Raw genomic sequence first — 21,769 nt, 5'->3', positions numbered from 1 at the left:
CATCTCTGTGTGTGTAATATTTTCTTAAGATTTGCATTATTTAGGTGAATTATTCATGATTACTATTGAATATAATAAAATTATATTAATTAGGATAAAATTATGTTAATTTTTGTAGGATTAATATAATTAATCACTCTTAATTAATTATTATGATTCATTTAGATATTAAGAAAATAAATAATATTTGATAAAAAATTAAAAATATAAAATACTTGACTCACTTTTGAAATTATATTATTGTCACTTAAATTAAAATAGAATAAAAAATATCATAAATCATAATAATTAAAAACTTAAATTATTTTAATAATTATTTTTTTAAATTTTATTTACATCACATAAATTAAAATAAAATATATATTGGGCCGTGGTACACGGGTCGTGTTCATCTAGTTACTCTATAATAGAAGCGGTAATGCTGAGCAGCTTGGGATCGTCCTGGCTACTCCAGCTGCCTATTTCAGCTGCTTCAAACGTAATTTTATTATATCACCTTTAATTAATTATTATAAATTATTTCATTTAAGTATTATAATATTAATAATATTTAATAAAAGGGTAGTTTTCAAAATGACTACTAAATTCTTCAAAGTTTCACTTATTATTATTTGGAAAAAAAAAATTAGCTACTTTAATCGTAATTTTAATGTATCACCTCTAATTAATTATTATGAGTTATTTACGTATTAAAAATTAATAATATTTAATAAAAAAAGACAACATTTTTGACATGTCTGCTTTGGTTGGTTCGACGTAATTTTATTACATCACCCCTAATTAATTATTATGAGTCATCTAAGTATTAAAAATTAATATTAAAAAATTATTATAAAGTCATTTAAGTTTTAAAAAATTAATAATATTTAATATTAAATTAATAATGTTACTTCTAATTAGTAGAATAGAAAAAAAATATTATAAATCGCAATAATTAAGAACTTAAATTATTTAAAAAATATAATTGACTGTCAATGTCACAAAAGTTTTAACAACTTAAAATATCGTTATGCAAATTTCATCAATCTAAATATAATATTATATGTCTAACTTAAAATTTATCAACCAAACAAATAAAGCTTTTAATTAAATGATAGAATTATACATAACGTAAAATTTTTAAAGATCAACATTGGGCCGTGCGTAGCACGGCGTAAGCTAGCTAGTATATATATAAGTGAGACTTCTTGGTACGACGAAGGGTACTTTTGGAATACTGAAATTATTTTATGGACATTTTAGGGCCCGTTTGGCCATGGATATTTTTTCTTTTTTTCCTGAAATTTTTTTCGAAGTTGATAATTATGGTGTTTGACCATAAAAATTTGGAAAATAATTTCGGAATTAAATTTCGAAAAGGGAAAACAACTTTTTGTTGTTTTTCTTTTTTTCCACTTCCAATTTTTATTATTATTACATATAACCCAATCTTTAAATTTTTACACAAAACCCTCTTATTAACTAAATTCTGTAATTTTTTTAGAAAGACCAAATTCAATAAAATAATTAATTCAAGTGAAAATAATTAAGAATTTTCATCAATAAATTTAAGAATATATAAAATATATTTGTATCTATCAATCATATTTATCAAAATATATTTTTTCTCTATTAAGAATTTATCAAAATATATTTTTTCTCTATTCAAGTAATATTATTTACAGTACATATTTATAATATGCTCTTTATGCGCTATTTCTATAACGTCTTTCTGCGTTTTATGTTTAGACTTAAAAATATTATATTTTGGTTATATTTTATCTTTGTTATTTAAAAGTTAGAAGATTAAAAAGAAATATGATTTAAAATTTTTATTTTTAAAAAATAGCAATTATGTCAGGAAGTAAGAGAGGAGGAAAATGTTGAAAGATTAAAAAAGAAATCATGTTTTAAACTTTTGTTAGAAAATAGTAATCATGTTTTAAACTTTTTTTATATATTTCTATATACTAGTTTATGAGAACGTGTCATGCACGTTTATCCCTCATTACTTAGTATAAAATTTATTTTCTAAATAATGTTTTAAAATGATTTATATATTTTACCAATACTAAATATTATAATTTTTTTATCTAGATCAAAATACCATCTATTTAAGAAATTCTTAATTTTTAAATTATATTTTTCTCTTCTCATATAATTTAGGACTCGACATATTATTTTGATCTTTTTAGACATATCAAAATATATTTTTTTCTATTCAATCGATTATGGTTAGATAAATTTATTTAGCTCGTGCTTGTGATATTTTTATTTAAATTTTAGAAGAATAACTATCATAATAATTAGTTTGTTGTTAATTATTTTATCAATTGAAGACATATAAATTATTTTCTCAACATCATTTGATTGTATGTATATTAGTAAATAAATTAGTAGTTAGATGATTTTGATAATTTTAAAAAGTTGAGGACATAAAATCCTATTTTAAAAAGTTTTTTTAAAAAGTCTTAAATTTATCTTTTTTATAAAAATAATTAAACACAACTCCAATTCTAACTTCATTTAACTCCAACTCCTCGGGAGAAAAGTAATTTGAATGGCCAAACCGCTGCTTAGTATTTCTTCTATATATTTCACTTCAACCTTCTAATCTTCATTTTTATTACACTGTTTTGATATGTGAGACAGCTGGCTTCAACTTCTACATGTCTTCACTTTCCCCCTAATTTTTACTATTTTCTGTCTTCTTCATTCCTCATTCTTCTACGGATGTGCATATATTTTTATACCCCTAAAATTCATCGGTGAGTTTTTCCCGTACAATTTTTGTCGTTTTGTTTTTTAATTCCTTCCTTGCTTTTGTATTTGAGTGATTGACATATATGTGTATGTAGTTCTCCAAGTTTCTTTTTTCCTTTGTGTTCAAAGGATTATATTTTGGCATGTTTGCTCTTATTTCTTGATGCATGTTGGCTTTGTTGTTTAATCATATATCCTTTTTCTGGGAAAAATTTTGGGTGTTAATTTTTTTTTTTAAAAAAATGATTACGAAAGGTGAAAACTTTGTGCAACAAAGGTATTTGACAGTATGTCTGAGAATATTCAATAACTTTTTAATGGGGGTTCTGTAATAGTTTAAAGAATAATCCCAAATTAGTTTAAATCAAACTTTAGTAGTTAACATATTTTTCTATGATCTTTTAGTTTGTATGAATCAAACATCCAGTTAAGTGCTAATTTTTACTTAAGTACGTGTTCAAATATTTAAGTATTGTTCAAAACGTAATTCAACAAGCTTTGCAGTCTTGCTCACCTTCATTTTCATGATTGTTTTGTTAATGTAAATGAATTCGTTATTTAATTCTTGTTTGTTATTTTTTATAAGAAAAAAGTTAATTTTTTTTTTTAAATATTTTTTTTTCTTTTTAGGGAAGGGAGGGGAGGGGTGGTTCGTGGGATTTTGGGTTGGGGGTAGGAGGTGGAGTTAAATAATAAATATAGGGTAAAGGGTAAAATAGGATTATATAATGTTAAATAAGAGCATAATTGAAAAAACAAAAATGAGCAAATCATGGGATACCACCAAACCGGTGGTTATAAAATAAGGGTTTTCATGGTTTCCAAACCATGAAATTAAACCATACCATACTATTCATTTTAAGAAACAATCAAAACAAACATGGTTCTCTTAGTAACCATACCATACTATGCCATGGAAAACCATCATCTAAACAGTACAATTAGTTTTTGAAGGATCAGGAGGTCTTATGTATATGTTCATACGTAGTCCTACTCTGTCTTTTATAAACAACTTGGTACTGCAGCTAATCATGTTTGATTCGTAACCGCTGAATAAGTAAAGCCTATGGCGTGCTGCAACTAAACCTGCTTGATTCATTAAGTGCTGATATGTAGTGTCATCAAGAAAGCTCATGAGTCAGTTGTGCAACTTCCTAAGCGGTTTTAGCTCCTTCTCTGGTCTTGCCGCCCTCTCTTCTTTTTCGCTGCCATGTAATATATAGCTGGTTGTTCATCAGCTTTGATTAGGACATTAGTTGTCCGAGCTGGTCCCACCATAAGAACCGACATTGTGAAGGGTTTAACATAAGAGGCATCTGCTCCAAGGACTGTAAATTTGTAGTTGGCCATAGTGAAGAAAAGTTGCTGGCTCATTCCAACGTTGATAACTCGAAGAAGGTTGGAACTTAGTGAAACTCACTTGATGGTGATCGGAATCTTATCAGCGACGTTCCTTCGGAGTAAGTTATTATGCTACAACATTTTATGTTAAACATCTAAAATTAGAAGACAATATTATAATTTGTAATTGCATTCACTCATTGTTCTATTTGGATGTTACAGAGGCAATTGTACATTATTGGGAAATATTACAACTCCTTTGATAGCATGATTTGGACACAGAGAGAGATATGTTTACTGGTGCAATACATGCTTCTGCTCTTAAACACTTTGCTATTCTAATATTCTGTGTCATTGTTCTTTGACTATATGAAAACTTAAAGATGGTCACAATCATACCATCTTCTTTTGCAAAAAGAGGTATATTTGGCATTCGCAATGCAAAATTGTTCTATCTAGGTACGATCGAACAATAGCTACGTCATTATTATTGGGCCCGCGCTAGCGCAGGCTTCACCATCTAGTATATATATATATGCATGCTTGTATGTATGTATGTATATATAAGTACTTATATATAAGTAAGTAATAAGTAATTGTAACTCCCCGAGTCTAGTACCCCAGACGCTACACGGTGTTAACAATCTCGAAGGACCACTAGCAAACCCATGACTGGTACCTGCTGTAATAACTGTATAATAATATGAAATATGCGAAAAATGAGCTGAAATGCCATAAGGTTCAAAATTGAATAATAAAAATAATAATTTTGAATGTGGTATAACAATACCAAAACAACTGAAATAACTGAAGATACTGAAGTCTGAATATCTAGTCTGAATACTCTAAATTGTTTGAATAGAGAGTTGATGGGACATGTCCCTAACTAACTCCAACTGCTGAAATAGACTAAGTACTAAAATACTGAAATGATAAAGCATCCTCGAATGATGAGGACTCACTGCTAGTCTACTGCTGCTGACTGAAACTTGAAGCTGCCTATGCACAGTCGGGAACCTGAGCGTCCGAACCTATGGTATAAAACACCATAGCACAAAAGAAAAGTATGCGTCAGTACGTGTGAATGTATTGGTACGCAAAGTGAGGTATGACTGAATGCATGGGGTTCATATGTATGAACTATAATTGACTAATACATAAATATGACTGCGTGAGGATACATGCATGAAAACATGACTGTAACTGAAACATGGGGATTCTGAATACTGAATATACTGATAACATATATCATAGATTACTGATAACTGATATAACTGATACTGGATGACTGTTTCTGACGGTCTTGATTCTGATGGAACTAGCTGAGTTCCGTACTGAGCTGAGTGACTGTATTTGACAGTCTTGAAATCTATAAAGCTATCTGAGTTCTATTCTGAAGATTGAGACTGAGACTGTGGGAGGTAGTTATCTAACCGGCATGCCCCGAATAAAGCAATATAGCTGAGTTGGGGTCCAATCTGTAACCCCAATTGGAAAGGTATCAATACCGCGCCACTGGTAAGGACAAGCTGTGAGTGACCCTCATCTGGCAGGTACTCTAAGGAGAACAGTGGTACCTTCATCTGACAGGTGAAGCCACCTCATCTACCCTTATCTGACAGGTTTTGATGTCTTAACCTACGTTGGCTTTGTAGTTCTGGAATGCAAGGACTGCTTCTAAGAATCACAGCCTCTGCTGGCAGGTGAGTCCCATCCTTGGGTTCACTCGGTGCTAAATTCTACTCCCAACTGAATAGATATTGAACTGATTATACTGAGTTGAACTAGACTGAGTTCACTGAATTCCGTTGACTGACGGAATACTACTGAGTTCTGTTTAACTAACTGAGTTTACTGAGATTACTGAGTTGGACTGGATTGATACTGAATTTACTGAGTTTTCCGAGTCATGTGACTGACTGACTGAATGCTACTGATCATGGCTTGACTGAGAAACATCTTGAAAACTGACACTGGCCCTAGGCACACAGCTAAATTGTCGGGTACGAATGAAATTGACAAGACATGACACTTCTTGGCACATGACCATAGTCAACAATTCATAGTTCAATCATTGGGGATTTTCATGAAGCATTTGATATTCATAATCTTGTACATGTAGAAGAATACATATAAACATGCCATAATTGCATAACTCTAATATCATGATTATTTCATCAAAACAATTACAACACACATCAATAGCATGGGAGTCATTTTTTAGCATAAGGGTAAAGCATGAATTCATCATTTAGGCCCTATGGAGTCATAAATGCGTAATTCTTGTTCTCTTAGGCATTTTATCAAACACCTTGCATGCATAACTTTAGGCTTAGGCATGAACATTAGATCAATAGATCATGATTACATTAATTAACACAATTTCATAGATTTCAACCCACATGCTAACCTAATTTCATGAATTCACATTAAAGGTTCCAACTTGGGATCATACAACAACATCAACATGGTTAAAATCAATTCGCAACATGAATATCACAATTTATAATTTAAAATTGGATTCTTGAGCTCCAAGGATGAAAGGGATCCTTGGATGAACACTTTACATACCTTAGTGGATGATTTCTTGAAGATTGATGGAGGAAAGTTTGAATTCTTGCCTTGAAATTATCCACCTAGGGTTTCTTGTTCTTGAGGAATAGAGAAATAATGAATGTATTTAGCCAAAAGAGGGCTAAATTTCGTGTTATGAGGGCTGAAGATTGGGGAAAAATGACCTAATTACCCTTAAGGATGCGGACATTTAATGACTGGAAACTGGGCATCGACGCAATTGGCGACGCGGCGCGTTGATGGCATCGACGCGATACCCGATGCGTCGCGCCATGATCGCGCCAAGCCTCAGTAGTTTACCATGCTGCAAGCTCTTATGGTCTGAATAAATATCCACATGCACCCCATACAGATAATGACGCTAGATTTTCAAAGCAAAGATCACAATTGCCAACTCTAAATCATGAGTCGGGTAATTCCTCTCATGACCTTAAGCTGCCTCGAAGCATAGGCTACAACCTTATCATGCTGCATCAAAACACAATCTAGTCCCAAACGGGACGCATCACAATACAGGACAAGCCCATTAGTTCCTTTGGGTAGGATCAAAACAGGTGCAAAAGTCAACTTATTCTTCAACTTCTCAAAACTACCTTCACAAGCATCGGACCACAAAAACTTAATTTTTTTCTGAGTTAACTTCGTCAGCGGAGCAACGATAGATGAGAAACTCTTCACAAACCTTCTATAATACCCAATCAAGCCCAAGAAGCTCTTAATGTCGGTTGGAGTCGTGGGTCTAGGTCACTTCTTAACTGCCTCAACTTTTTGTGGATCCACCTTGATCCCTTCACTAGAAACAACATACCCGAGAAAAGTCACAACACTTGGCCAAAATTCACACTTGGGAAAATTTAGCATATAATTTCTGGTCCTTAAGAGTTTGCAACACAATTCGGAGATGATTGACATAATCCTCCTCACTTTTAGAGTGCACCAAGATGTCATCAATGAAGACTATAACAAACAAATCCAAAAACTGCCTAAACACCCGATTCATAAGATATATGAATGCAGCCGAAAAATTAGTCAATCCAACTGACATAACCAAAAACGCATAATGGCTATATCGTGTTCGGAAAACAGTCTTGGGAATATCAACCTCCTTAATTTTCAACTGGTGATAGCTCGAATGGAGATCCATTTTTGAGAAACACCTAGCACCCTCAAGTTGGTCGAAAGGACCATGAATCCTAGGAAGAGGGTATTTATTTTTTACTGTAATCTTATTCAACTGACAATAGTCTATACATATTTGAAGAGATCCATCTTTTTTTCGCACAAAAAGAACAGGAGCACCCCATGGAGAAACACTAGGACGGATGAAACCATTATTAAGAAGATTCTTTAACTGCTCCTTTAGTTCTTTTAGTTTAGCCGGAGCCATTCTATAAGGAGAAATGGAAATGGGATGAATTCCAGGAAGATCATCAGGAAAAACTTCAGGAAATTCATTAACCAAAATGGAACAGATTGCAAAAAAAGACTCTCAGAGTTAGAATTCTTAAGCCGAACTAGATGATACAGACACCTCTTGGAGATCAACTTCTGAGCTCTAAGATAGGAAATAAACCTCCATCGGTTCATTAGGAAAATGAAAACTGACCTTTCAGGTGCTACAATCCAACAATCCAGAGAAACATAGCATGAATGGAGCTAATCCATCCCCAAGATTACATCAAAATCTACCATGTCAAGTTCTATCAAATCCACCAATGTGTCCCTAGGGAGAATGGACATCATACAACCCTTATAGATTTTTCTAGCAACAATAGTCATCCACTGAGTAGAAACAAAGAAGGTGTCGAAAATAATTTTAGGACCAAAACCAAAGTGTACAACTACATAAGGGGTCATATAAGACGGGGTAGAACCCGGATCAAGCAAACAGTAAACATTACGGGAAAAGAGCTGTAACATACCAGTAACAACATCTGGGGATGCCTCATACTCCTGGCGAGTAGCAAATGCATAAAGGCGATACCTAATGTAGCGCCCTTAGGTGCAAGAGCTTAAGAAGTGGCGACCGAGACTTTATTAGCTTTAGTGGTAACATTAGCTATAGGATAATTCCGCTGCAGGTAATTATGCAGGTAATTAGGCTGACCACAATTAAAACACAAATTCCTCCTCTCTTCACAATACCTACAATGAAGCTGTCCACAAAATCGACAAGGAGGATAGGGTAGGCCTGACTGAGCTCTACTGACGTGAGACTAGGCACCCTGTGCCTTAAGACCACTACTAGCATGAAAACGATGATCACCCGAAGGGTTAAGATAAGGAGCTCTGGCTGACGAATAAGAATTTCTCCAATTTTTTTTCTTAGTCCACTGCCTATCATTTCTCCCACTGTTCTACTGACCTATACCCTGCTCCGTATATCTAAACTTCTTGTTTTGCCTTTCTTCCATCTCTACTTGCTTCTTTTTCTCATCCTTCACCTGCTGCATATAAACAGTCATCCTGGATATGTCCTTATCATTATTCAACATAGCAGCCTTGCACACTAACACCAAGTCACGGGATAAACCAAAAGCAAACTTCCTCATTCAGGACCTCGTATTAGACACCAATTCCGGAGAATAACAGGGCAACTGTTGGAGCTTCAGTGCGTACTCTTTAACACTCATCTTACCTTGCTTCAAGTTCACAAAATCTTCACCGGCTCAGCACCATCCCGTCATCTCTTCCCACTCCTCGTAACACTGGTAAGCTACCTCCTTTAATTGATAAGCAACAAACTCCACACCTTCTGAATCAGTAGCATGCATCACCCTAAAGATCTTCTCCATCTCTTCAATAAACCCCCGAGGATCTTCCTCAACCTTAGAGCTTATAAAGGTTGGGGGATTCAACCTCATAAACTAGCCAAATACGGGTAACCTCAGATGAATTAGCAACAAGACCAACATAATCAGATCGACGAGACTGTGATGCCACCAGTTGGGCAAACATATGGATAGACTGACGGAACTCTGCATTAGAGATCTCCCTGAGGCGACTGAGCATAAGTATCACCAGTCTGAGAAGTTCGAGGAGGACTAGTAGGGACCAGTGGAACCCCAGGTGGAGCGGCACAGTCAGGAACAAGACCCTGGATCGGGTCTGCACTCCATAAGTAGGGCGAATTCCCTCCACATTTTCCCCAGGTGGGACAGAGGTTTCAACAGAGTTTCTATGATCGTTAGATCTCCAGGGAGACATGATTTGAAACGTGAGTAATTAAGGAGTTAGAGAAGTTCCATAGCAACTAAACTCTATAGCCCGAAATAGAACACAAGAAAGGGAAACACTCCTAAATGTCTTGTAGCCTACCCCTTATAAGTGTGGCGCGCTACACACCTATAAAAAGAATGTTACTTAACATGGTTTTGTAGACATCCAGAGACCTTAAACCTGGCTTTGATACCAAGCTTGTCACGATTCGAAATCGGGCTTGGCGGTGACGGGTAATCTCAAGCCCACCATGGCCAGAGATACCCTCCTTAGCCTTACCTCAAGAGCACATAAATGTAAACAACGGAAGTCACACAAGTTTATAAAGGATATATTAATCCAAAAGAAAGATAAAGAGTCAAAACAAAACATCTATGTCATCCCCAAAACTGTCCACAAAAGCCTCTAAATCAAAAATACCAACTGACATGCCCTCAACTATGACAAAGAGAATCCAAAAAGAAATACTAAGGCAATAATAAAACCAATGAAAGGACCAGGCATTCCGAAAGATGGAGGCTCACTACTTCACAATAGACCAATAGACGTACCGAACCACCTAACGCTGCACAGGAGCTACAGAATAGTCCTCTAAACCTACATCATGAAATGATGCAGCGTCCTGGGGTGGTCAATGGGGCGAGCACTGACATATAACTCGAGGGAAAGTGATAAAATAGTGTATTTATCAAAAACTAGTTGAAACCACATGCACAACATTTATATAGATGTATATAGGATGCCGGGATAGGGGTAAGGGCCCATTACCATGATAGTTTAAATCATTAGCCTGAACTACGTAGCTCGCTCCGTCCTAAAGGCACCCACGGGCTATATGGGTTTGGCTCCCCTGCCGAAAGGGCCTCAGTCCATGTTAGCCACATATACTGAGGAAATGGTAAAGACACCAAGGTGATAACCATCCAAAATATAATGTGTATCCACACACATGGTCATATAGACTCCCAAAGTCGGCAAACGTTGTTTCCAGTGTTGCTTCCTCGGGCTACACCTTCATGGTGAACTACACAATTTCCTTTAAGCCTAAAGTTAAACAGTTTACACATAAACCCAACCATTAACCAAAAGTCTTTATTAAGGCATTTTCCAACATGATATCGTCATACCAATATGCTTGTAAGCTAATTCAATTATGTCAAACCAATCCATTTAACCTTTAGACTTCTAAGTTCCATTTAAAATCCAAAATCATGGCCACCAAGGTCATCCCAAAATTATTGTTATTCATTTATCCTTTAATGCAATGCAATGTTTTCAAAGGATAAGTTAAACTATATGAATATTCATATTAAAAACCTAGATTGTAAAGTGGATTAAGGTTAATGTCATTATTAAGCTAAGATTTCATCAATTTGGGAAAACCCTTGTCCCCCATTCCAATTATTATAATTATGCACCAATTCAGTCTCCAAAACAATCAATTATAGCATGAATAACATATTTAAAACATGGAAAAAACAATTCACGTAATAACTATCAAAATCCCTCAACCTAATTTCAAACCCAACAATTTAAATCACGAATGTTCAATAAATTGATGCCACAATGTAAAATTCAAGTTAAAGACAGAGAAACATGCCTGAAATACCAAAGAATTTGAAGAGAAATCAAAGTTTGGAACCTGAAGTGGTGATTTCTTGTGAAACCCTTGAACTTTCTTGGGTCGAGAGTTAAGAAGGAAAAGAATGGTGTTTGATCGTGATAACTGAAGGGAAAAAGGTCAATTTGGTGTTTTAAAGTCGTTTAAGGGGGTAAAAGACCAAAAAGCCCCTCACCTCAATTGAAAAATAAAAAACTAGACGAAAAATATATAGCAGTGTGGCGCGCCGCAAGAGCGGAGGGTAGCCAACGTGCCACGCTCTTTTCGCGAAGCTAAGTGGCGTGGCACGCCACTATTGCTGACCCCGCCCTTGGGTCCCAAAATGGCCTCGAACCCCTTCCAAAAATTTTGAAACTTTTTCCAGACATTCTTTTAACATCCCTTAACATAATTCAAGTCAAAAATATATGTTACGTACACGGGAAGTTCAAAAATAAAATGGTTGAAATTTTACGAGGTCGTACACACACAATTTCCCTTTACGTCAAGAGTCACATGATAATCTCTAAAGCAAAGTGCAATGTTATGAACAAGATCATTCCAACTAAAGACTTTACTCAATGCACTAGCTATCTCCAAGAATGAGATTACTTGCAAATCATCACTGGGGTCAAATAAGAAAGTATCCCCTATTGAAGTTAACAAACATATTGCATTTAAGCTCATAATGTTTTTTCCTTCAAAACATTCCATGTTCACATAAGATGTTGATTCAACACCATTATGAATAACATCATAAGCAAAAAGGTAATACAGAAAGGTATCACATAAATAGAATTCATCCATGGTGTTTTCAAGACAAGACTCACTCTCCGGCCTACAAGTAATAAAACTTTGTTCAAGATTGGAAACACACAATGGAGAATTCTTTTGGTTTTTTCCATTGCTCTTCTTCTTTAAAGAACATTCATCTTTGTTGGAGATCTTTCCCTTACACAACTTTGGTCTTTCAAGTGGATTAGAAATCCTCAAGAAAGATTCTCCGTCATAGAGAATAGTACAGACAACTCTATCCAAACCTTGCTTATCATCTTGACCAAGCACCAAGTGGGTTGGCTTACAACCACCACATTCCAATGGGTCACCGGGGTCAAATGGGTAGAGTGGCCATAGACATGGGTTTAGAAACCACCATTTTTCCTCAAAGGTGCCACCAACACAAAAAGATATACTCTCTTCACAAGCATAAGTGTTTTCATAGACAAATAGAGAGTAAAAAAAAGGTGTCAAGCAAATTGATTTCATCTAAGGTGTCCTCTAGTGCATGGTCACTACTATGTTCAAAAACTTTTTCAAGAATATGCTCATTGGAACACTTGAAGAAGAATAAACAATTGGTATACAAAAATCACTTTTAACTTCCTCAAAATCCTTTCCTATAGAGTATTCTTATCTTCTAAGAAGAGATTTTCATTTTTAGGAGGAATGTTGTCATCATAGTGGGTTGTTATTGAAGTTTAACCCTTAAGAAGAGCTACATCATTAACATGATCTACACCACTAGTTAGTTCAGTAGGAGTGATTTTATCATCCTTAAATAAGAAATTGTACCTAAAGAGAGAAGGATCAATCCAAGAAGGTGAATTGGAACATGTAAGTTCACTCTCAAGAAAACAATTATCAAATTTCGAAGAAGTTTCAAACACATGATCATCTAAATGAGCCAAGCAAGTAATAGTATTTTCACTAGAAGGTATGCTCAAAGGGTCACTCTTATTCAAAGTATAAATATTATCAACATCATCACTAACTTGAGGTTCACTAACCACATCACAAACACTCTCAAGTAGTGGACTAGATTCACAAGTAAGTTGATCAATACCATTTTCATAAGAAATGTACTATCATTCAACACAACGGCTTCAACACTATATGGACTCAAATCGACCTTACAAGAAGAATCAATTCGGTCATTAATAGGATCAACTAGTGTATCCACACCCTCAACATGTACATTATCAACACATGCAAATAATCATTAGGCTCACATATAGATAAACTATCACTCAAAGTCAATTGGCTACTAGCCATACAATGATCTTTCACATTTACTAAAGTTCAAGAGTTAGCTTTTTTACCTTGAAGTTCTTGAGAAGATTCTTCTTTACCTTGGTGCAAGGTTCCTTTTCAAAGTGTTGGAACATGCTTCAAGCCGTTCCTTGAAAGAGTCCACCCTTTGCCTAGTTTGGTTAAGAAACTCATCACTCCATCAAAGTTAATCTTCTCTTTGGGAGTTGGTGCTTCTCCATTTGCCATCGTTGTACCTACACATATATCCTTACTAAGAGAAGGACAAACAAAGTTAGATTGGGTTTGTGGTAACCCTTTCACTTCACTCCTCACAACCTCTCCTTTTTCAACTGTTGGGTTACCACTTTGTACTCACTTACTCCTCTCAATCTTGTCTCTCAGTTTGGTTGGGTGTGGAGTAAGTGCCATTTCCTTGACGATTGGGAAGGGCAGGTGGAAATAGATGATTTCTCCATTGGTCCACAACGATCTTAGGCCAATTTTACTCATTTGGAATTCCATATCTTGCAAACCCGTTGGCACCCAAACATAAATGACTAGAGTTTATGGGAAGTACATCACATCAAACCACCTCGTAATACCCTTTACAAGTGAAAGAGACCTTCACATTCTCGGTGACCTTATATCCATCCATGATATATGGTTGACGGTTTGACACTTATGGCATTCTCAAGTATTCTACCGTATAATGAGTGATGTAATTTTCATAACACCAATCATCTAAAGCAAGATCAAATCTTGGAATTCCACGAAAAGCAACTTTAAGGTTAAGAGTTTGTCTTCTCGAGTTAGCATTGTAAAGCTTCATGTATCCTTTCGGAACATATTAGCTTCTAAGGAATCCCTTGAAGTCTTTCCATGGCACTCTCTTTATATAACCATATACTAAACATAGAGTCACACTATAGATTTTCCACTAAGCGGAAACACTCCCTTTAAGGTGTTCAACATCATATTGGGTCTTCTCTTTCTCGTTTTCGTTCAAGTTATGGTCTTGGAAAACCAACTTACATTGCCATTCCCGATTGAGATAAGTCTCGGAATCACACTCTCTTTTTAAAATAGGAAGAGTGACCTTGATAGCTTCAAGACCTATATCAACTCTTTCTAGCTAGCCTTTGGTTCCTACATCCCGAAATTGGTGCATTGGAGCGAGGAGTATAGGATGTAGTTTCCCTTGATCTCGGAGGTGTACACTCTCTTTCTTCCCATTTGACGACTTCTACTAAAGGTAGTATAACGACTCATAATTCAACTTTGATAAGAAGTTCCATAAGGTAAGGCATATGAATCTTCGAAATCCTCATGCATGTTCTCACTATGATTCTTATAAGGTGCATAAGAGAAAGCGTTATACCTTACATCACCTTCATTCCTGGAGTGGGAAGTGAAACTCTTCATATGCTCCATTGTCATAAAAAAAACCATCACAAGGCTCTTCGTCCTCTCCATAAGAGCTAAACTCATTATTGGCCTCATATCCTTCTCCGGGATAGTTGCTCGTATTCCCAGACGACTCTTGATGATGGCTATATTTATAGCCTCCATAATCTCCATCTTTGTCATAGCCGTAGCCTTCCTCTAAGTTGCTTGGTCTCTTCAAAAATGTCTATGGGTGCATGTCGGATCCTCTAACAATAGTGTATTTATGAAGGATTTGACACGGGTGTGGCAACATTTTTGGAGAATCCAAGCAACTTGGCGTTCCTCACCACAATTATAGTATATCCTATGTTGTGGTCACAAGTATCCGAAGTTACCGACGATATACTTCCTTATAACTCCTTGTACCTACAAAATGAACAAAGTAGTAAAAGCTCCTCGCCACGCTCGTAAGATTCTTACCGTTGTCTTCCTTACAATAGGAGTCGCGTTGAAAGATCGTTTCCACTTCAATGGAAGACGTGGTGTCAATTGCTAATCGTGGTCGGAATGGATTCTTGTTTTGAAGAAGAATATATGACTCAAACAAACAACCACAGACTTGAATAAATAAATAACAACGAAACAAAAACGAGAAAAGCATAAAAGAAATGGGACTCGAGACTTAATCAACCGAGTAGATGAATTACTAATTGTTAACTAGTTTAGGAATTAAAAAATGAAATAAGGAATCAAGAAGTGAGACTAAGATCTTGGAACCTGAGCAAAATGGAATTTGAGATGGTTGAAGTGCGTTTTGGAGGTGTGCAGATGCATGTCATGACTTGCGAGCTCAGGTGGAGGTTGCATGTCAAAACAAGTTGCTGGAGTGACCTGCGCTGTCCACATGCAGCTGCATGTGGGACCTGCGTGCGTAGATGGCGGCGCAGGTGCTCCAGACAGCTTAGCTAGAACTCCAAATTTCCCCTTTTTGTGGGCCCTTTTGGGTTCTCTCTCCTAAAATATTCCTTTTTCTTTTGAGATATTCTTTTGTACCAACACCCAAACACGTTTCTCTTTCTTCCTTTTTTGGAACTAACACACTTTTTGGATGAATCTTCTTCTTGAATATCTTCAAGAACAAATCTGAATATCCAAAAACCACAACTTTTTTTTTGCTCGGAATTCAATAAATTTGAAATCAAAGCTCTCTTCATCACGGGGAACACCATCCAACAACATTTGGAACCTTTAACCTTCAAATCCTCACCAAAATTTTCAGATTTCCAAACCTATTTGCATATTTCTTCAAGCTTTAAATCTAAAAATGGTGGATTTTTCAACACTTCTCCAATCGACACCAAATTTTAGCTCTAGGTTCCCTTCAAGATAGAGAACACTTTCCAACAATTTTATCCTTCAAATCAACAATCAAAATGACTAGATCTAAAAATTCACTTTTCAAATTTCTTCAAACACAAGCCCAACAATGGGTTTTTCTTCAAAACTACTAAAGCCAAGTTTAAAGCTCAAGATTCCCACTCAAATATACTAAATGAAACAAAATCTAGTATAGAAACTACAAAGAAGACTCAACAAAAAAATATTTTTGGGGTTTTTCTCAAAAATGAAAATTTTCTACGTAACAAGTCCAAGATCGAATTCGTGGGAACGAACTCAAGCTCGGCTCTGAAACCAAATGATAACGCGCAAATACTAGAAGACGAAACAAACACAAAAACTAAAGAAATGATAGAATTGAAATTGCAGAAAGGTAAAGGATAGATAGATAGATAGATAGATAGATAGATAGACACAACAAAATATAGGAAAGGACAATCGAAGAATGTATCATATTCTAAGACCTCCTTTTCAAATACATTCAAACACCTATCTCTTACGTAAACCACAAGGGAATCGAACTCCCAAGTAACTCACGTTTCGAAACATGTTCAACACAAGCTAATCCTAGCTCTCACACTCACAAGTGTATATTCAAAATAATCATCAAAAGCTAACAAAACTAAAAATGAAGAAATCTACTATTTATATTCATGAGCTATTTATTACATTTATGGCCCAAAAAGTGACCCAATTTTACAAAATGAAGCAAGCTGACTGCTTTGGACCACATGCCCACATAGACGGCCATCTGCTGGTACAGTTGGAGGGCGCAGGTGCCATCTGCGGGCACAGGTCAGTCACCTGTGGGCGCAAGTCAGTCACCTCCGGACGCAGGTCAGTCACTTGTGGGCACAGTTGACTTCGTAGGTCACTCCAAATTGTCTTCGAGCTCCTTTCGATCCTTCAACGACCTCTCTAATGGCCTTCGATCCTTCTTGAATGCATTGGGAAACATACAACACTCCTTAAATGGTATCAAGGTTGTTTGTAACACATCTAGCTTCATCAATAATCATTGGAATGTTGGTCGTTCTCGAGCTTGCTTCCTAGTAGAAGTTTTGAGGTGAATTTGGCTCCCGATTACAAGCTATACTCCACACCCGGGGAGCTTGAAAAGGGTCCTCCAAACATATCCTTGCATCCTTGAGATGATCGTGGCTTGGGTCCTTTTGTATTGTCCTTGAATTATAGTCCTTGAACGGTTAAAGCTAATTTGGCTTGTATCACCTTGAGTGTAACCAGTAAAGTTGTCACGTGATCAGGAGGTTACGGGTTCAAGCCGTGGAAACCTCTTGTAGAAATGCAGGGTAAGGCTGCATACAATAGACCCTTGTGGTTTGGACCTTCTCCGAACTACGTGCATAGTGAGAGCTCTAGTGCATCGAAATGCCCTTTTTAGGATGATGATGGATAGTGTTAAATTATATGTCTGTAATGATGAAATTGATTTTTTTGTAGGCTTTTGGCTTCTTTCCTCTTTTAGAGTTACCGCAACTCAACTATAATACCTTATAGAATAACTAATTCCGCCATTTTGAGAAATACTAAAATGAGGACTCCGAACGCCAAAAGTTATGAGCCAAATTATTTAATCCTTTCTTATTTGAAATTCTTGTTGCAATAGTTGTGTTAAATCCATTGAACTTGCGAAACACGGATTTCAGCAATCTTTTCCTAAAAATTTAACTATTGAGAACCTTTTAAAGTCTTTAGTTTAAAGAAATCATTACTATTGATGAAGTAATAATGATAACTTATAACTATGTGCATGTGAAGATTCAAATAGTCAGTCCGAAGTCTGGGTAAAGGAGGGGGTTGTGTTAGATTAAACTCAAGCCTAATAATGGCCATAGTGTGATATGTATAAAGGGAGCTTTATATCTTCGTCAAAAATAAAGGAAGCTTTATATATTGTGAAACATGATCTAAAGATGCTGGCCCCTAGCAAATTGAGTTTTATGTTGGAAAGCAAATTGCAAACGTTCCTTCCACTTGAACAGATCTATTGTAATAGTTAATGTCGATTTGCTTGGTTCCTCATTTTCTCCATAAGGCTGGCTTCTCATTTGGTAATGTGAAAATTCTCTCTTGCCAGTATTGAAATGCTTAATTCAGGGGATTGTCCTACTATGCTGTGGTTTTGCTGACCTTTCAATGTCTATTGGTTGGCATGCCTAGGGAAGACCTGTCTAACTTGTCTCTTGTTTGTTACTCAAGCTGGCAGGAATAACGAAGCTGTAGTGTATGATCGAAGGCAGTCTACAAAGAAGTCCAATATAGAAACTACTGCTCTGCCCTTCACTTCCAGTCATGAAAACAGAAGAGACAAAAGGAAGGAGATTGATGCGCCTTTCCATTCCCTGCCTCCTACAGTTATGAAGGATAAAGGGAAAGCAATTGCTGAGCCTTTCAGTAGCTTATCTCCTGAAACTAAGAAAGATAAGGGGAAAGGAGTAGTTATTTTGTCTAACCCAGTTTCAGGAAATAAAGCTGTAGTCGACAATCGAAGGCAGACTGCAAAGAGGTGTAATTTAGAAGTTACTGCTCTGCCTGTCACTTCCAGTCATGAAAATGAAAAAGATGAAAGGAAGGAGAATGATGAGCCTTTCGTTTCCCTGCCTCCTACAATTATGAAGGATAAAGGGAAAGCAATTGCTGAGCCTTTCAGTATCTTACCTCCTGAGACTAAGAAAGATAAGGGGAAAGGAGAAGTTATTCTGCATACCCCAGTTTTAGCAAACAAGAAGAAGAAAGGTTTTGATGAGCCTTTCATGTCTTCATCTCCTCAGAAGGTAAAAGCTAAAGCTCAGACAATTTCTCATAAGCACTTATCTTCAGATGAAAACGCAGCTGAAGAAAAATTTGGTGTTTTGTCTCGGAGTTGCTCATCTTTAAAGAAAACAAGGGAGAAAGGGATGTCAGATGCATCAGTTTTTAGCTGCCCCACCTTGCCAAAGAGGAGAAGAACCAATAGGTGTCTCTGTCTCTCACTGCTTTTCTTTTCATGTATTCATCTTGAGGGAGCATTTTTTTCCCTTATTTTTTACATCGTCAGTTTCTTTCCTTTTTTCTTAGGCTCGTCACATGAGATATGAAGCTTGTGATGATGCAATCTGCTCATATTCTGTACCAAATATATTTAGTTGATTTAAACTTTTCATGCTCCTAACATGGAGCAGTCAAAGCTTTGTCAATTAGTTGCACCTCTAAGTTTCATCCTGAAAAATTGTCACTGGCGCTTCTTCATGAATGTCTATCCTTTTTACAGCTTGGTTCTGGCTGAAAATTTCTATCTTGGCAATGCACTCAACCTAATATATTTTTTTTATCTACCTGAAGTAGCATAATCTTTAATAAATTGGGCATCTCAAAGGCTCCATAGGTGCTTAATATATAAGATAGGTCTGACGTATGCACATTGGCAACAACTTCCATTAACCCCCTTTTATTTCCTGCATCATATCTAAAATTGGGGCGGTTATGTATAGCATTGAATAAATACATTATAAATGTGAAATATGACAGCCTATGTAGTCGATGCTGATGCCCTCTTAATTCTTGTTTCTTCTATGTAGGACTGAAGTCAGCGGAGCTGGTGATATTAAACCCTCTGGATCACGGACGGATCCTATTGGAAAGCGTAATAAGGTTCGTCAACAATCATCTCTTTTTCTACTAATCTCTAATGACAAGTATCTTTCACTGGCCTTCTTAGACCATCCTTCTCATTGCTGTTAAGATCTTAAGGACTTTCACTAATAATGGGTATTGACCCTGTTCTATGCTTTTTGTAGGTTTAGTTTCATAGCCACAGGATATAATATGCTAAATGTTCTTTCATTCATATATTTGCACAGTTAGCTTGTGAAAGATATTTGTAGGTTGCATGTGAGAGACATTTATGATACGGTGTTCAGTTAACATTCTGAGACATTTATTTCTAAGAGGTCCTAATAGCAAGCCTAAGCGTACGTGGCCACCCCCCTGACCTGATTTTCCTTCGCCAACCATGAAAACCTAATATTAGGGGAAAATGTACTAAATATGACTCGGTGCGATGTTTAAATCTAGTAGTAATTTTTTCTAATATTGCTGATATCTGCTTGTGGAATGAATCTACCATTTTGGTGGCTAATAACTAAAATGTTTTCCTCAGAGGAGGTGCACACAGCAGAAACTTGCCTCTGAAGCGGCCTTGCCACAAGATTTTGTCAACTACTGGCGAGAGCATTTTAAAGAGATTGATGAGTTTGAACTGCCAGAAGAGGAAGCATCATACAGTGATTTGGACTAGAAAGGAGAGGAATAGTGCTTGGCAGGAAAAGCAAATCTAGTCTAACCAATTGACCCTTGTGTATAGAAATGTCCATATACTTCATAAACGAGGTGATGTAACTGATTAACATAGTTATCAATGATATCTCTTTATAGTTCTTGTAACTTATATGCGCATTTGTTGTTTGAAGATGTCTAAAAAGACCTTTTCCATGGAGCATCACTTTCACGGCACAAACTCACTTTGGAAAAGCCATGAAATTGGTGCATTTCTTGATCAAAATAGATGTAGTTGAAGGAGGCGGCATAGCTTTATACTCTTTTTTGACATGAGAACCGTATCTATTTAGGTCGTGCAAGCGAATTCATTTGCCCAAAGGAAAAAAACAACAAATCATTAATGTACATTCAACAGTTACATGCACACAACTGTTTCATGTACGTTTTGTTATCTTTGCAACGTGGATGGCAATTTTTTTTTATTTGGTAAATAAGATATATAGATGTAAAAAGTTAGTTCACAGTGCTGCCTTGTCTAAAGACAACAGGCGTATTAGCGGTCATCATACAGACAGTTTGGCCAACATCCCGTCCCTGGGAAATAGAGTTTATAGTACTGATCTATCTAGCAAAAGAAGTTCCCATAGTGTGTTCTATTGCCTTCCCCGCAAACACCGGCTAACCAACAAAATGGTTGGGGTTCCTGGGACTGCGTTCTTCACTCCATCCTTGGTCAATCAATGTTTCTGCCACTCTATTCTGCGTTTCCCGACCTGCACTCAAGAGCGATGTATATTACGCGTATGATCTTGTTTGAGCATGTTAATAACGTTTAAAGAATCTGTGTTAATTTCAAGAGGGGTCAGGTTATGTTCAATAGCAACCAGCAGTATTCTTTTGAGAGCTTGAAATACAGCAAGAATGGGGGTGGCATTGCCCCAAGCCCACCAAGCCCTGGGCTATTTTTAACAGAGCTGTCAAACATTAAGCTTGAAGCTACCAGCAGGTGGGGGAGCGACTCCCACTTAATGTGGATGCCGACTTGGTCCACCTTTCTGGTATTCTTGTGGACAATCATTAGATGGTACTCAGTAGCTTGGGATATCGTGTGCTCAACTGGGATGGCATCTTTTTGTTGTTGAAGAGATTGTTAATCCTAATCAGCCAGATATTCCACAAACAAAAAAGGAATTACGATTT

At 36.2% G+C, this 21,769-nt stretch overlaps 1 protein-coding gene across 10 annotated transcripts; it reads left to right on the top strand.

The window, feature by feature from the left end:
- The first annotated feature begins 2,589 nt into the window (after positions 1-2,589).
- Positions 2,590-20,915, top strand: LOC107876167. Of its 10 annotated transcripts, none has more exons than XM_016723204.2 (5): positions 2,590-2,747; positions 3,981-4,202; positions 18,512-19,268; positions 19,870-19,942; positions 20,451-20,734. In XM_016723204.2, exons 2-5 carry the CDS (start codon positions 4,166-4,168, stop codon positions 20,586-20,588), a joined length of 1,005 nt encoding a protein of 334 aa, XP_016578690.1. In that variant the 5' UTR covers positions 2,590-2,747; positions 3,981-4,165; the 3' UTR covers positions 20,589-20,734. The 10 variants fall into 10 exon arrangements, 9 of the variants coding, with proteins under 9 accessions (XP_016578690.1, XP_016578691.1, XP_016578689.1 ...); XM_016723203.2 differs by having other exon boundaries at positions 2,593-2,747; positions 3,859-4,202; XM_016723202.2 differs by having other exon boundaries at positions 2,593-2,747; positions 3,768-4,202.
- Positions 20,916-21,769: the final 854 nt, after the last annotated feature.

This window comes from Capsicum annuum, chromosome 6 (genome assembly GCF_002878395.1).
Source record: "Capsicum annuum cultivar UCD-10X-F1 chromosome 6, UCD10Xv1.1, whole genome shotgun sequence".
In the NCBI taxonomy this organism is placed as follows: domain Eukaryota; kingdom Viridiplantae; phylum Streptophyta; class Magnoliopsida; order Solanales; family Solanaceae; genus Capsicum; species Capsicum annuum.
This window is presented reverse-complemented; position numbering and strand designations above follow the sequence as displayed.

Excerpts from the sequence above, each read along its gene's own strand:
- LOC107876167 (XM_016723204.2), top strand. The coding sequence starts at position 4,166 with ATGGTGATCGGAATCTTATCAGCGACGTTCCTTCGGA. Across the intron at positions 19,269-19,869 it reads AAGAGGAGAAGAACCAATAG|GACTGAAGTCAGCGGAGCTG; the intron begins GTGTCTCTGTCT and ends TCTTCTATGTAG. Across the intron at positions 19,943-20,450 it reads CTATTGGAAAGCGTAATAAG|AGGAGGTGCACACAGCAGAA; the intron begins GTTCGTCAACAA and ends TGTTTTCCTCAG.